At 41.6% G+C, this 17,769-nt stretch overlaps 1 protein-coding gene across 7 annotated transcripts in view; it reads right to left on the minus strand.

Annotated features, from left to right (window-relative positions):
• Nucleotides 1–8,189: 8,189 nt before the first annotated feature.
• Nucleotides 8,190–17,769, minus strand: part of GMEB1 (glucocorticoid modulatory element binding protein 1) — a 32,065-nt gene continuing 22,485 nt past the window's right edge. For 6 of the 7 annotated variants that reach the window (XM_061597197.1, XM_061597203.1, XM_061597199.1 and 3 more), the window contains exons 8-10: nt 16,228–16,365; nt 12,801–12,923; nt 8,190–10,266 (exon numbers count right to left, since the gene is read on the minus strand). In XM_061597197.1, coding sequence (XP_061453181.1) covers nt 9,560–10,266; nt 12,801–12,923; nt 16,228–16,365 — 968 coding nt within the window. In that variant the 3' untranslated portion in view covers nt 8,190–9,559. The remainder of the gene's footprint in view (nt 10,267–12,800; nt 12,924–16,227; nt 16,366–17,769) is intronic. The other variant, XM_061597204.1, reaches the window with a different exon arrangement.

A 17,769-nucleotide genomic window follows, 5' to 3' on the forward strand; every position in this document is an offset into this window, starting at 1 on the left:
GTGCACATTTCTTTATAACCTTTATTTAATTCTTCCTCCTCACAAGAATCCCGTGTGGCATGTCATAGATGCTTCCCTGTTGTAGGTGGAGAACAAAAGCAGAAGGATTTGCTCAAAGCCCAGATGGGGAGAACCCTTGGCCCTCCGGATGTTGCTGAACTTCAACTCCCATCAGTCCCAAGCATAGCCAGGGACCAGGAATGATAGGAGTTGTAGTTCAGCAACATTTGAAGAGCCAAAAGTTCCCCCACACCTCTCAAAGCTTCAGTACCTTCATTGCTAAAAGGTTTGGGACATCAGTTTGACATGTCCAGTGACAAATGTATGCACAAGCTAGAGCCACCAGCCACCACTAAAGCTAAGTAAGCTACAGCTTAGGCCGGGCCTCAGATAATGAGGGGCCTCTAAATAAAATAAAAAATTTAAAAATAGTGAAAAATGTTTTTTTTTACTAATGTTAAGTGCTAGATAATTGGTAAAAAAAGGAAATGGGGAAAACAAACTTGCAAAGAAACATTGCTGTTCTGATATGACAAAAATATTCTTTATTTCTATTTTCATTTTCATTTCTGTTAGAATGGTACACTTTTTGGTGGCCACTTAAACTTGACATAGCTTAGGACCTCAGCATGTATTAATCTGGCCCAGCCCATGTCCAATATTTTGACTTTTTCAGCAGAAACTGAAGTAATCAGCCATACATCCATGTATGCACAGTTATTTTCACTGAATGATTCCCCAATACAAAGGTGTTTCATTCAGTTCCCCACTACCAGACACATTTCATTCTATTTCCTCTTGACTCTCATCCTTGAGGCCAACCAGTTAATTTATCCAGAACTTCCTAAGTCTGCTCAGTAACAATGCACCATTACAGATTTCATCATCATATACTTACTTACCCCTTTGGCATCACCAGATCCTCCCCCTCCCAAAAAAAAAAAAACACCACCCTGGTTAAAACGGTTCTTGAAGAAATTCCACTGGACCTAAGTTAGGCTGTGAGCACACTTGCCACCTACAGCAAAGTGTTTCTATTAGCCACACTGGAGGGAGAACGGGTTGATCTGCCAATCAGTTGTGAAATCTCTTTGAAGTGAATTTCTTTAAAAGGCACTCAAGCTGAGCCCACCAGGTTTACCAGTAAAAAGGGGTGTGGTTTGACTAGTGTTTTCAGAAAAGAGAGGTGGAGACGCACTAGAACCTGCAGAAGTGCGTCCATTAATTTCAGTGGGTCTGTTTCTGAGTAGGACTAACATTGAATAGCCCTGGTGTCTCAAAATGAGAGGGTGTATACATGTGTCTTTGAGTGTAGTGTCCATCCAAAACTGCAGAAGCTGTTCAATGAATTAAAAGTAGCGTGAATACTCACTGGACATTTGGAGAGACCAAAGAAATAGCATTCATACTCAGGTGGCAATTATACCATGAAACTGTTTTTGCTTCCTTTAATTTTGACAAATCAGACTGGGCAAAAGCATCTTCCAATCTATTTTTAAACTGAGCCACAGCCACAGCTGCGCTTGTCACTAAAATCCCAAGGCATGGTCTGATGGCACAGAGCAGCCTTTCCCAACCAGTGTGCCTCCAGATGTTGTTGGACCACAACTCCCATCTTTCCTGCCCATTGGCAATGCTGGCTGAGGCTGATGGAAGTTGTGGTCCAACAACATCTGGAGGCACACTGGTTGAAAAAGGCTGGCACAGAGTGTAGCAACCTTGCGGCAGCTAAGCAAGTCTAGTGGGCACGACAGGATGGAAGACTGCTTGGAAATCCTGTGGATGTGGGCAGGACAAGAGATAAGAATACATTGCAATGTTTTGCTCCAGATCCTGCTTTTCTTCTCTTGAACCCTGTTGCCTGTAGAGTACCTAGGAAAGCAATTGAGCTTTTATTAATTTAAGATCAGGCAGTGTGTTTCTGTCCCCTTTGTTATTTATTTGTTTTATTTTGAAATTTTATATCCTTCCTTCTGATCAAATGATCATCAAGGCTGCTTAGAGTAGGTTTGAGTTGTATCCAACTAAGTTGTATTCAGAGTAGACCCATTGACATTAATGGATCTAAGTTAGTTATGCCTGTCATTTTCAACAGGCCTACTGTAAGTAGGACTAACACTAGATACAACCCATTGTAATCACAAAAACCAAAAATACCCTTCATGCATACACATACAACCTGTATTCATCAGCTATGACCATTCATCAGCTATGGCCATCCCTGTCCATGTGTTGGTAACCTCGAGGCTGGATTACTGCAATGCACTCTATGTGGAGTTGCCCTTGGGCCTGGTTCAGAAGCTCCAGCTGATGCAGAATGCAGTGGCCAGACTGCTGATAGAGGCACATGGCTAACATGTGAAACCAGTTAAAATATCTGCACTGGCTACCCATCCACTAGCAAGCCAGTTTCAAGGTCCTTGTATTAATTTACAACAACTTAGGTCCAGGGTAATTTAGGGACCACCTGAACCTTTATATCCCAGCTTGACCACTGAGACCATGTGCTGGAATATCACTTGTCATTCCCTGAATTAACGATACTCATCTGACAACAAAGAAATCAAGCTTTTTGTGTCATCAGCCCAGTCATGTGGAATGCTCTGCCACTATAGATTCAGCAGGCACCTTCTATTCTAATTTCTAAATGCCTGCTGAACATTTTCCTGTATCACCAGGCTTATGCAGGCAACTGAGACAGTATCTTTCTAGTGTTAGTTGGTTGATTGATTTCTGATTTTAAATGTTTATGTGTTTTCGTTGTTTGTATATGATGTAAACCACTTTGATTTTATTAAATGAATAATGGTATATACATATTTTTATAAATAAATTATTGCAAATCACTTTGTGAGGTCCACCTGAAAAGCAGTATATAAATGCCTTAATTAAATAAATCTAGTGGCCCTTAGTTGTCTGGTTGATGGATGAGGCCAGAGCAGTGATAGGGAACCTGCGGTCCTCCAGATGTTGCTACTCAAGCTCGCATCAGTTGCAGCCACCGTAGGGTGATGGGAGCTGTAGTACACCAACATATAGAGGTCCACAGTTTCCTACCATTAATCAGAATGTGCCTTCCTTCTCCTCTGCAGTTCCAGAGCATGTGGCAGTTGGAGATGAATATTCTCACCGGGGGGGGGGATCAAACTCCTTCCTTCTCTAGCTAATGGATCTGGCCATGCTGACCTTGCTGTAATGGCATTTCCAGTGACCGTTAATCCTGTAGCTGGTGCCACAGTATGAGGATGCTTCCCTTCTATTCTGCAATCCCAGGGCAAACTTTGAGCCTGCAGAACGAAAAGAGGTAATCCATTATATGATCTGCTTTTAACCTGGAGGCACAGAAGATGTTCATTCCCTCCAAAGAGCAAAAAACAAGGAAACCAAACTCAACAAAAAACATCAAAAATGTTCCCAGCAAATTGAGAAGTCTAATATTCAAGAAAACTACTGAGAACACCAATGCCTTAAAGAAACATTAATGTAAATTTTATAGCAAAAATACAAACAAACAGCCTAATGATATCTCTGAAAAAGGTTTACATATAGACTGTACATGGTCAAAACATGTTTGTTACATATGAAGTGCTGTATGTTTATTTGCTCTAGAGTAACTACTAGTGGATGTACAGTAGGTTTTAGATGAAATGATAAATGTACGCCTGTCTCAAAGTAATCATTAGGCTATTTGTTTTAATTTCTGCTGATGCAAAATGTATTTCAGTAATCTTTATGGCAGCCTTCCCCAACCTGCTGCGCCCCAGATGTTTAACTGTAACTCCCATCTTCCCTGATCGTTGGCCATGTTCACTGGGAGGACTGACGGGAATTGGTGTCCAACATCATCTAGAGGGCCACAGGTTGAAGAAGTTTGCTTTATGGTAGGGGTCGGGAATCTGGTGCCCTCCACATGTTGCTAGACTACAACTCCCATCTTCCCTGACTATTGGCCATGATGGCTAAGGCTGGTGATGAACTAGAGTTCAGCAACATTTGAAGGACCACCACTATACGGTGTTGGTGTTATCTGTAGTTTGTGATTTCTTTAATATTGCACATCCTAACTTGTTGGGCTGTTTCTTTGTAATCCATTTGTGGATTCAAAGGCTATTTATCCCCACCACATTTTCAGCTGTTTCAGATTACAAACGAAGCTCTCAGCCTCTCATTGCCTATTGGGAGGAGATTTGCAGCTCTTGGTGCTAGCTGAATTTTCTCAGGCCATAAGTTAACCCCACCCATGTCACTGCTTATGATGGGTGAGCACCTTTTGGACTGTGTTTGCTTAATACTTGCGTGTATGGATATATATATAATTAAAGAAAATACCAGTGTCCCATGGGTTTCTACCAGGAGGAAGGGCGGGATATAAATTTAAATAAATAAATAATAAATAATGGGTCTATATATTAGCAATTAACCCTTTTTTATTTAGCAATAAAAAAACAAATATATCAATATAAACAAATGCTCAGTTAAATCACATGGAACAGTTTGGGTTTCTGTTATCATTGCAAAAGCGACACCAAATGAAGTAGGTTATGAAAACTTAGTAGGAATAAAAGTCCTGCCTACAACTTCAGAACAGCCAACCTTCATTCAGTTATCACTCTCTTCAATAGCAAACTCGGGTGCTGAGTGCCGACATTACTTGAACTGAATGGGGCAGGAGAGAGAGGAATCCCAAGATTTGCCAAAGTACACAATGAGATTTTTTTTAAAACTACAACTTAAAGGGAGATTCCTCCTCTGCCCCATGAAAAACAACTCAGTGAGTACTGGCAGAACATTAACTATCAGCTGGAAAAGAAATAGAAATGACTGATGGAAGGAAGTATCCTGGAGAAGTGAATGGGTTTGAGGAGCACTTCTATTAGGAGGTGCAACATTTTGTTGTAAGTCCCGCTTCTTACAATCTATATTATGTTGTTCTTTCTCAAAACATGAACATTGCCAAATAATGTGTCTCATAGGAACATAGGAAGGAAGCTGCCTTATACTGAATCAGAGCAATGGTCCATCAAGCTCAACATTGTCGACACTGACAGACAGTGGCTCTCCAGGGTTTCAGGCAGGGAATCCTTTCCTGACCTCTCTGGAGAAGCAGGAATTGAACCTGAGGCCACCTGCAGGCAAAGCAGATGCTCTACCCACTGAGCTACAGCCGTCCTTTATGAATTACAATTGTCTCTTTTAATTCCAACCTTTTTTCTGGCAGACATTAACTTTTCATTTACCTTTACTTGTCTAGTCCTTCTGTTCAGATGTTGTCCATCACATTATTTTTTACCATATTATACCTCAGTTCACTGTTTCTGATCTATTTATCTGAAAGAATTCATTTAATGATTTTATATAATTCTGTTTAACCATGTTATTTTTGGGGGGAGGGCAATATTTGAAGGTCATTGTTTTTGTCAACATTTACATGTATTTAAACTGAATTTACAAATGGGGGGGAAAGAGCAGATTGTAACTGGGAATCAAACCTAGCTGTGTGTTTGTTTGTTTATTTATTATTTATTTATCAAATGTATTATCATGCCCTTCCTCCCAGTAAGAGCCTAGGGTGGCTTATTAATAATCAGTACTCCATTAGATAAATTAGTTTAAAGATTAGCAACTCCAGCTTGAGAACATACAAGAGATGGTGACTAGGGTGGCTACAAATCAGATGAGGGAAACCGTTGTCCCTCCAGATGTTGCTGAACTACTACTCCCATCATCCCTGGCCATTAGCCATGCTTGCTGGGGCTGATGGGAGTTGAGTTCAACAATATCTGGAGGGACAAAGGTTCCCCACACCTGCTACAAACGATCTAATGGTGAATGACTACTGTTGGGAGCCCTAGGCATTGCCCTTCTCACACCTTCCCACACCTTCCAAATCCCTGCCCTGTAATAAAACACAAGATTGCATTGTGTCATCACTCAACCCAGCCTCCCTCACAGGATTGTTGTGAGGATAAATGAGATAATAATTGCACACTTGCTTTCTCAGAAGTTGAACAATCATAAAGATTTTTTTTAAAGCAGATGATCAAGAACCCATCACTCTTCATTTGATAGGCATAGAGCCCATCAGTTCAATTCTAAAGCAACTCCACGCACAATATAGAGGCAAACATGGGCTTGCTCCCAAGAATATACTCAAGAGGGAGGTGCAAGCAATGACAGTGCCCTGACAAGCACACATGTATGATATATTTGCATTCACACTTTTACATTTTTTAAGTATGCTTAAAATCTCCTTAGATTTAAAATTTAAAATAATTTTTGCTGGATCAGGTTTTTTTTTTTGCTATACTGGTCTTCACACTTGTTTTTAAAGGATGACACTGTCTAATAAAGATAGATGTTGGAGATGTAATGCTGAAAATGCCTCGCTGAGGTATATGAAGTGGGCATGTCCAGTGACGTATTCTTTTTGGTCTGGAAATTGTTCTCCATATTAATTTTGTATTAGCAAAATCCTTGCTGTTCTCAGATGTTCATGTACTTTTAAATTATGTTCCTGTAGTGTGGGGTTTAATGGCAGGACAACAAAAGCAATTTGCAAGCTCTTGTGGTTGCTAAGATACCTTGAGCCTGGAAAGATAAATACTAACCATCTATTATGAAGTGATCTGAGGACCACACTGTCCCTGCTATATATATTTCTTATAAACGGCATCCTCATGTGGATACCTATCTGAACATTTGGATGGCTCATATGGAAGTATATGTTTAAATTAAGATGAATGTATTGTTGGTTATTGTATTCTGATGGATTTGTTTCTTTCACTTCTCTTTCCTCTCCATTTTTATTTTTGTAACATATCTTATTTTTTTCTCCTTTGTTGAATTGTTTTTTTTTTAAAGAAAGGTATACAGTAATACCTCAGTTAATGACAAAACTCTTTTTAACAAAGGCTTTTTTTAAAAGGGGAAACTGACTAACCTGTGCCTTTGTTTTGCTATGGATAAAGCCTGTGCCTTTGCTTTAAGGTGAAACTGATCAACATGTGTCTGCTAACATGTGTCTGCTTTACTATCAAGTAAACTGATAAGCCTATGCCTTTCCTTTGCTAGGGTGAAACTGACAAGCACGGTGTTTCCTTTGCATTAAAGAGATCTCTTGCTTTCTCCCAGGGCTGGGGAGAGAAAGATCCAATACAATTCAGAGGGTGCCAGGTAGGCACTCTTTAAAGCCCCTGTTGAAGTGGCCCCCCCATCTATGAGTGGGTGTAGGAACCTATCCCTGTGCGTTCCATGTTATTCCTACCTCTGGTAGAAAAGTTTCTGTTAAAGAAGTAATGTCCAGGAATGCATCTACTCTGTTAACTGAGGTATCACTGCATACTTAAAATCTCTTGTGTGAAGTGGCCCCTAAGACAGGGCTGGGCAAACCTCAGACTTGTGGAATATACTTTATTACTAGAACCCCAAGATTAACAACCAGAGCCAGGTGTAAAAGTCACACCCTTTGAATGAAAGAATTCTCAACCCAGAACTCTTTGGAATACCAGAACTAAACTGAGCTCATAGTCCTCCTCCGCAAAAATCCACTCCTGGTTCATTTCAACAATATAACGTAGGGGACAAACAATGTTGTTGCTATTGTTAAACAATTGGGGTTCAGAAATCATTGACAATCTACTTCAAATCACCCAGAGATTGTCTCAGAACATGGGTGATAGCCATATGTCTCTCTGTTTAGCAGTCAACAGCCATTCATTCACACTTGAAGGCAGAAGCAAATATACATACATTACTGAGATCAGAAGTGGATAGCTGATCCAAGTTGCCGTGAACCACCCAAGAGTCAATGTAGCGTTGTTTCCAAGAGGTGGAGCTACAGATTAGCATGAATCTCATCTCTGCCTACCATGGGATCATGCGATGGCCTTAGGCAAGGCAGTCCCTGAATTTCTAATATGGAGAGGTAATAGTTGCCCTCTGACTGCAGAGGTGAGGAGTAGCACATGCCATTGCCAATCCTATTGAAACAGCTTCATAAACAACCTGTATATATATCCATTAACCAAGTACCAGTGTGGTGCAGTGGTTAGAGTGGGTGAATCACTATGGAATGGGCTGAGTGACCTTGGACCAGTCGCACACACAGCGTTGCTGTAAGGATAATGGGGTGGAAGAAGAAGAACCTGATATAACTATAATGATCCAGTTAGTCTTTTGTTTTTGTTTTAATTTTTTAATGCAAAAATGACCCAAAAAAAACAAACAAAAAAAAAGAACAATCGCACTCAATCCATCCCCCAAATTATTTTCTTCCTATATCTGGCTTTAAATATTTCAGTCAAACAGATTCCCTTCCAAGCCTTCTCACTCTCCAAATTTTAAGAAATGAACCAGGCTGGGGGTGAGGGTGGGAACCCTTTTCACTCCTTCCCCTTCCCTTGAGGAAACAAAAACTCCAGCCAAACTGGAAGCAAAACCAGGCAGTCACATTGCTGAAGTGATGTGCCAGGCTAGAATGCTGTAGACCAATTTTTCAAAGAATTATGAACACCAAACATATACACACATATATATAGCTAACAAGCTTGGTGCAGTTCCCAGCATGCAGAGTAAAGAGCAGGTATGCCCAGCCTGCTGAGTCCAGGTTTCCTAGCATGCAGTAGCCCAACCCACTTGGTACATCCAGGACAACAATCTCAAAAGGGCAGGTGGCGCTTCAACATGTCCAGCATGTGTGTGTCTTTGTGTGTGTGTGTGTCTTTGTGTGAGTGAGTGAGTGAGTGAGTGAGTGAGTGAGAGAGAGAGAGAGAGAGAGAGAGAGAGAGAGAGAGAGAGAGGGAGAGAGAGAGAGAGCGCGCACATGCAAGGGTTAAGCAATTCTTAAAAAGTCTTGTGACCACACCTGTTGAAAAGAATACTACTGGGGAAGGTTTGGAAAGGGAGTGCTTAGAATCTGATTCCAGAAGCCACAAATGGGCAAAAACAGTTCAAGGGCATAAGCTGCTGCTGAAAGATGAGAACAATTTTTTTAAAAAACAGCGCCGGAGTGATTGGGGCTATGATCTCTTGAATCAGGAGGGTTTGCCATTTCTCCCCTTCTCAAAAAAAAAAACCCCAACCCCAAACAAAACGGTAGCATGGCTGATAAAGGTAGACAGGATTTCCATTTCCTATGGAGGTTGAGAGCTGAGAAACACATAGGGAACCTGTTTCCTTAGAATCACCTTTATCCAGCAGCCAGGTACATTTCTAGCACCTGGTTCCCTTAATTTCTAAAACAATCCTAGTGTAAACGAGGTGTAGATAACTTGTCTTTTCAGACCTGGATCTATGAACTGTGATCACTCACTGTGTGATCTCAGTATCAGCAGGGTCTTGCATCACTTTTGCTGGGCTGGTTAGGATTAGGCAGGATAATATGCTTATCTCCCTTCCCCACTCCAGTACAGAGGGAGACTGCTCTCTTCCATGTGAAAATGATTTTTGAAAAAATATATCCATGGGAACTTACCTGAAAAGCTGTAAAAAAAAATAAGGGGGGGGGAAGAAAACAAATAAACAGATAAACCCCAAGCAACATTACAATTTGGCTTCTTGTCTAGTCCTCCAAGACCACAATCTCTACATTATGGACCTGATGCTGGTGCTCATCGACCTCTGCCACCACCTTCTCCTCAGTCCTCAGTTCTGTTCCCAGAATCACAGCTTTTGCCCCAGATTCCTCTGTCTCAGCTTCTGGGTCAGGTGCCGGGTCTATTTCTATGATGGTCTGTCCATCCTCTGAAGTGCCCTCGACAGCCTGGAGGGTAGAAGTCAGGCCAGACTCCATGGCCACTAGTTCCACAGGATTCACAACTGTGGCCACATTAGCAAGGGCGCCACTGTCCTGCATGGCAGCCGAACTCAGCAGGGCCAAGCTAGAAGAGGGGTGAAGGGTCACTGTTTCAGAGGAGCTGGTCTTGGAGGAAGAGACCACGGTGGCATAGCGGAAGAGCTGCGAGCCTGATGGCAAAGTGTGGACAGTCACCGGGCTAGAGCCCTGACTGATGGTTGCCATTGGAATGTTGCTAACAGAAAACTGCTGTCCCATAGATGCAATGGTGATGGGCGAAATGACTGTGAACTGAGGCTGCTGGATGGGCGCTGAAGGGCTCAGGACTGTGGCAGAGGCAGGGCGCTGCAGTCGAGGCCTTTTAGGCAGCTTTGGAGTGTTGACAGGCATCAGGACTACATTCTGAATAGTCTGAGACTTTATCTTCTGATCCCTGGCAAGCTTTTTCTGCTCTTCCAGCTGGCGATCCAGGTCTGCAAAGAAAAAATAGTCACACAGTCAACGGAGAAAAACTCTTGAAAAGCTGCCAAGAAAACAGGGACTCTTCGAAGTGGGGGTTGGGGGGTAGAGATGGGAAAAATATTATTTTCACAACAGTAGCGAAACAGCTTTTTGGCAAGGAAATAATTTTCAGCTATTTCTGCTGCTCCCACCAAAAGGACGGAAAGGTGGGTAGAACAGACTGTCTCTGCAAACAACTCCAATTCTTTCAGAGAACAAAAGTGGGAAGGCAGTAGAAGTGAAAAAATAAAACCCAGGAATCCCCCTTCCCAAATAATAGCCCCCCTACAAGGCTACAGAGAGCAGAGAACAGAAGCTATTAAAATGAAGGATACATCACATGTTAAATAACCAAACCTGCAACAGGTACTTAAACCATCAGAAACGAAGTGTTCAGTGTTAGAAAAGGACTATCATACTTGCATACAGAAATCAAGAGCACTGAAACACAATTCAGGCTTTCTGGTAAAAAATGAAAACCTGTAAGCACAACTAATGCAGCCAATAGTCATAAATAAAAAATCACTGTATAAAATGGTGATCAAAAAGAAGGTGAAGTACACATACAAATGCCAAAACATAACTGATACCAGAAGGAGAAAAACCACAAGGTGAATTAAATGAGACAAAAGGTATACATGTGTGCAAAGGTGCTTAACCTAGGGACAAACTAGACATAAATGCAACTCGTGCACATTTTAAAAATAGAAGTATCAGACATGTGTGTGTGTGTTGATGAGCAGTATCAGGACTGCAGGGGCTGAGGGAAAAGAGCTTAACCCTTTTCCCTTCAGCCATGGTTCTGACATTACCATCATCCCACCTTTACAATTACAGTAGTTGGTGGGAGAGAGAGTTGTTTTTGTTGCAACCATGAGGGGAAATGGTTAAGACCCCCTTCAGCAGTCCACATGCATGTTAATTTCATTCATGCAATTAGCATCACATCTAGCTTGGTCCTTATCTACCAGGGCAGGGGGAGATACAGCATTTCTTTTGTAAGGGGTTATGGGAAATACAGTAAGAAAGGAGGGGGCTCTGGATGTGGCAATAAATGTGGACTATTTTGAGCCAATTCAGTGCCGTGAACTTCAACTGCAAGAAGTCTAAATCCTGGGTTCTTCTGGATGTACGAAGCTACTCTTCAGAGCTGGATCATTGGTTCACCTAACTCAGCATTGTTTACTCTGACTGGTAGACGCTCTTCAGAGTCTTTGGTCAAGGTCCTTCTCAAGACCAACTACCTGACCTTTTACTGAAGATGCCAGAGATTGAACTGGGGATTTTCTGCACATGAAGCATGTGCTCTACCACTAGGATAAGTCCCTTCCCCCCAAAAGGCTAGAGCCTTCCTCCATTACCTACTCCCTTTCCATGTCCAAATAATAATGATAAAAAAAAACCACTGCTACTGCTGCTGAATGTTCACAAAATATTGACCCACTGCTTCAAGAAGAAAACAGGATGGTCCTGCAGGTGTCCATTGCTTTTTTAAAGTAACAGTGCTAAAAGTAGCACTCCTGGGCAGGAGTTGTATAACAAGGAAGCTCACTGCCTTCAGAGAACATGTGAAAAGGACAACAAATGTGGAAATTTACAAAACGTTGCAGGCATTGGGGGTGGGGACAGTAATGGACTACTAAACTGCGTAAACTGCTGAGGCCTTGTCTGGCAAGGAGTGCTCTGCAGAAGCTCTGCCAGGCTGGGAGAAGACCTGCCCTGCCCCTTTTACCCCAAAGTGATTTTGGAAGCCTACACATGTGTTAAAGGAGAGGAGTCCACACCTCAGCTTACAAACAGATTGTGATGCTGCTGAGGCCTTGCCTCAAAAGTTCCTCCAAAACAAGCCTCCGCTCAGAATAATGACGTTTTGTAGGAGATATAGTAGATGGTTTGCCTTAGGTGTGTGTGAATGGTTACTTCTTCTTTGTTCGTTTTTGTGTTTGTTTTTAAATTTTGTTTTATTATGTTCATTATATTGAAAAGTTGTTTTTGCTTGCTGTTGTATTTGTTGTTGTTACATTACTGTTTTATTATTTTTTGTTATTAGGAAATTGTTTTTGCAATTGGTTTATTTATCTATTTATCGCCCCACAGCCGAAGCTCTCTGGGCGATTTACAGTAACTAAAAACATTAAAACAAATATACAAATTTAAAACACATCTTTTAAAAACAATTTAAAACTCAATTTAAATTTTTTAAACAATTTAAAAACACATGCTAAAATGCGTAGATGTATTTTGAGATTTATTTCTGTTCACCTTGTTTTAAGCTGCCTTGAGCACAATTTTTTGTGGAAAGGCGGCATGCAAATAAAATGATGATGAATGAATGAATGACTATGGAGCTCTGAGCACTTAAGAAGTTGCAGCATCTCTAATAGAAGGGCAGTCTTGAGAAAATGAATAGACTGTGCACAGCAAAATGTGAAAAAGCACATCGGTTGGACAATGAACTGATGGGTTTAGAACATCCCAAAAGATGTGTTCCCAGTCATGAACATACCTGCAAGAGTATAAAGAAATTGTTCCTCTCCCTGATCTGTTTGGCTCTTCCTGTTCTCCAGCACTCTCTTGACTGTATCCATCAGGCCAAAAGTATGAGCAACATTATTTAGGACAGCAGCATCTGTAGGAAAACTCCCATGGATTATTGTCTAATATTCTAAAGGGAATCCAGCATCCAGGCAGAGAGAACACCCCATCACACAGAGTTTGAACCTATTCTGTTTGCCAGTACTGCATTTCTCAATTCTTCTGTAGCTCATATAAGTGACATTGACTATATCAAGATCCACATACATTACAAAGTTTTAAAACTGACTGAACTGCCATGGTTGCTCATAAGGGACTCTGGGGATTATAGAATCATAGAACAGTTATGTTGGAAGGGGTCTATAAGGCCATTAAGTCCAACCCCCTGCTCAGTGCAGCAATCCAACTTAAAGTATACTCAACAGGTGGCTGTTCAGATGCCTCTTGAAGGCATCCACTGTTGGACAGTCCACTACTCTCTGTGTAATTGGTTCCATTGTTGTATTGCTCTAACAGTTAGGACATTTTTCCTGATGTTCATTCGAAATCTGGCTTCCTGCAGCTTGAGCCCATTATTCCGTGTCCTGCACTCTGGGATGATCAAGAACAGATCTTGGCCCTCCTTTGTGTGACAACCTTTCAACTACTACTATCATATCACTCTCAGTCTTCTCTTCTCAAGAGAAGAGACATGCCCAGTTCTTTCAGTTTCTCCTGATAGGGCTTTGTTCCCAGTCCCCTGATCATCCTTGTTGCCCTCTTCTGAGCCTGTTCCAGTTTGTCTACATCCTTCTTAAAGTGTGGTGTCCATAACTGGATGCAATACTCAAGATGATGCCTAACCAGTGCCAAATAAAGGAGAACTAATACTTCATGCAATTTGGAAACTATACTCTGTTAATGCACCCTAAAACAGCATTTGCCTTTTTTGCAGTCACATCACAGTCTTGTCTTATATTCAGCTTGTGATCAACAATAATTCCAAGATCCTTCTGTCATGTAGTATTGCTGAGCTCAGTATCCCCATCTTATAACTGTGCATTTGGTTTCTTTTTCCTAGGTGTAGAACTTTGCACTTATCCCTCTTAAATGTCATTCTGTTGTTTTCAGCCCAATGCCCCAACCTATCAAGATCACTTTGAACCTTGTTTCTGTCCTCCAGGGTATTAGCTATCCCTTCCAATTTTGTATCATCTGCAATTTGATAAGTGTTCCCTACCCCTCCTCATCCCAGTCATTAATAAAAATGTTGAAAAGCACTGAGCCCTGTGGTACCCTGCTTGTTACCTCCCCACACCCAGTGCTAAGAATTCTCATCTAGATTTCTCTAGCATATATGCAGAACAATAAAAGTGGTGACAGGTTCATATACACAGATTTCCCTTCACAGTTTCTCTCTCCTTCCTCAAGAGATGCACATCGGGGACTGTCACTGAGGGATGTCCAAGCATCTCTACCTGCAATTAACATTGGCAGTGATCCTTGGATGTTTGCTTAAAAGCAGCAAGTAGCCCATTGAGGATGAGACTGAAAAATTTCCTTAAGAACATAAGAAGAGTCCTGCTGGATCAGATTAAAGGCCTATCTACTCCAGAATCTTGTTTTCCACAGTCGCCAACCAGATGACTACAGGAAGCACGCAAACAGGACATGAGGGCCCTAACATCTCCCACTGTTGCTTCCCATGTTTTGCAAATACAAGCATGAGAGAGCTATTTCAACTGTCCACACATCCCACCCCATCCATATCTGGCCTACGAGTGCAATCTGGTGGAACGCCTCTCCCGCTATGTACCTACCCGTTCGCTACGCTCGACGTCGAAGGCCCTTCTCCGGGTCCCAACTCATAGGGAGGCCCGGAGAGCAATAACTAGATCTAGGGCCTTCTCAGTGTTGGCCCCCGAATTATGGAACGCCCTCCCTGACGAGATACGCCTGGCGCCTTCTTTGTTATCTTTTCGGCGCCAGGTAAAGACCTACCTCTTTGCCCAGGCATTTTAATTTTAATTTTATTTTAATTTAATTTTAATTTTAAATCTATTGTAATTGTAATTTTATTTTAATTTTTGTCTTAATTTTGTTTTTAAAATGTTTTTATAGTTGTATTGTATCCACTTTCACTTGTATTTTAATGTGGTTTTATTCTGTTGTACACCGCCCTGAGAGCTTGTTGCTAAAGGGCGGTCTAAAAGCACAATAAATAAATAAATAATAAACAAATAAATCTGATGTAGGTTTACTCAGAAGTAAGTCCCACTGTGTTCCCAAGTTAGTGTGCTTAGAACTGCAGCCTTTGGAAGAAAATCCTATGTAGTTGTTCTTATAATGGAATGAAATGGAATGCAGTGGGTCCTGTTCTATTCCAACTAGTCATTAGAAGAACTACTACAGAATTGGTGCCTGTGTTTGCTTGTTTTCCTCTTCCCTCCTAATCTCTTTTTCCTTTTGTGCTATGTCTTTTAGATTGTACACCTGTGGGCAGGGACTGTCTTGACTTTATTGATCTTATATAAGCTGCTCTAGAAGCCTTTTCAGTGGGCTATGAATCCTTTTAATTAAATAAATAACAAACAAAACAAAGCCTAGGCATCTCCAAGCAAATCCCCATGTTACATTTTATGCATGCTGGTTTACACAGGATGTGCTTAGCAACAAAGGAATGTGTTACATAGGAACCTGTACCATATGGGCCAGATGCACTCTTCCTCTCTGGCCTCAAATGCACTAAACATTTAAAGCACTATTATACCACTTTTAACTGCCATGGCTTCCCCCAAAGAATCCTGGGAACTGTCGTTTGTTAAGGGTGCTGAGAGTTTTTGGGTTTATGGGTTGTATTCAGTTGGTCATACTCAGAGCAGACCCACTGAAATTAAGACATGACTAACTAAGTTCCATTTATTTCACTGAGTGTACTGCGAGTGGAACTTACCAGGATACAACCCATTTTTTTGTTGTTAATTTTATTTATTTTAAAACATTTATAAGCTGCCTTTCTGGATCACGGTTTTTATATTATCACTGCTACTACAACAACATTTATATCCCACCTTTCTTTCACGGAGATCAAGGTGGCGTTCATGGTTCTCCCTCACACCATTTTATCCTCATAACAACCCTATGAGGTAGATTAGGCTGAAAGATTATGACTGGCCCAAGGTAATCCAGCAAGCTTCATGGCCAAGTAGGGATTTGAACCCTGGTCTCCCAGGTCCTGTTACAACAGTCTTATCACTGTGTAGGCCATCCTGAGAGTCCTGTTGCTGAAGTGTGGCTTGTAAATTGACTTAATAAATACAATACGTAGCTATACTTCACAAAGTGAAAAAAGATAATGAAAGTTTATCCCACTGGTAGTCATTTTATATTGACATGGAGACTGCTGACCTCCTACCCACCGGTAACCTGGAAGGGTGCCTGGCCAAGCCTCTGCTGAACACCTCTCAACACCTCTTCTATCTCCTTCTGAATGTTGCAGACAACTTCTTCCATCAACCCCACATCAGCGATTCCTTTCCAGAACATCAGTGTGTCCTCTGGCACAAGAGAAGAGAAAGATTTGGGAGGAAGTAACATTTGGCAATTGCACCGCAAAGCTTTATTGGTAATCATGCCAGGACCAGCAACCCATCATGCAGCAGCAAGCATCTTCGGAAACTGGCTTCTCATGCTGCAAACCTACACGGGGTAGCGGAAGGAGAGGGGAACCATAGCTCAGTGGTACAGCATCTGCTTTGCATGCAGAAGGTCCCTGGTTCACTCCTTGGCATCTCCAAGTAGGGCTGGGAATGTCCTGTTTGAAACTCTGGAGTGCTGTCGCCAGTCAGTGTGGACAACACTGAGCTAGATGGACCAATGTTCTGATTTGGTACAAGGTAAGCTTCCTGTGCTCCTATGAGTTACTTGGGAGTAAGTGCCACTGAATTCAAGGGGGCCTACTCATGAGTAGACATGAACTGTGCTGTAAAATTGGCCATTTTGGAAAAAAAATCCAACTCAACCCTGGAGACAGAGAGCAGCAACAGGGAATTCTGTATTGCTGTAAAAACTACATTTCATGACATTTGGAAGTCTGTTACTTTCTCTCCCCCCCCATCATTGCAGGGCCTTAATAGAGCTGCAGTTGGAGCAGCCACAATTGGAAGAGCTGCAGCTCAGTGGGTAAAACATCTGCTCTGCATGTAGGTCCCAGGTTCAACCCCTAGCATTTCCAGTTAGAACTGGGAAAGATTCCCTAAAACCCTTCAGCGCCATTGCCAGTCAGTGTAAACAGTACTGAACTACATGGGCCAATGGTAAGACTCAGTATGAAGCGGCTTCCAGGAACTGGGCATTTTACATTTTTATTCCCTGCAATGCCTTCATCACTCATCAAAATCTGATTATATTTATTGTGTGTCAGCTTTATTTTATTCTCACCCACCTGTATTGTCAGGTAGAAAGGCAGCTATATTTTAAAGAAACAAATATATGCAAAGGTGGGATTTTCCATTATTTAAATAATATATTCTAAACAACTGAATCCATCCTTGGTGGGAGAGTGGGGTTTGCACATTTTAAAAATACAAAAATCACAGGGCCTGGAATGGGGTCTATGCTCAGAGACAGGAAAGATTAGACCAGCCTATTGCCCTTCAATTGTTTTGGACCTCCAGGCTGGAAGAGACAAATGCATGGAGGTAAGTCTATCAGTGGCTATACAGAGCCCCCAGGTACAGAGCTATTATGCCACTGAATACGGCTGCTGTTTTCCTGGTTGGCCAAGTGGAAAACAGGGCACTGCACTAGATGGACCTTTGGTTCAGTTCAGCAGGGCTCTTCTCATGTTTGTTATTTATTTAAGGCATTTATATACAGCTTTTCAGGTAGACCTCACAAAGCAGTTTACATAAGATTCACACAAATGATTTTTTAAAAGTTGCAATAAAGTGGAAAAGACC

This window comes from Rhineura floridana, chromosome 15, assembly GCF_030035675.1.
Source record: "Rhineura floridana isolate rRhiFlo1 chromosome 15, rRhiFlo1.hap2, whole genome shotgun sequence".
Classification (NCBI taxonomy): domain Eukaryota; kingdom Metazoa; phylum Chordata; class Lepidosauria; order Squamata; family Rhineuridae; genus Rhineura; species Rhineura floridana.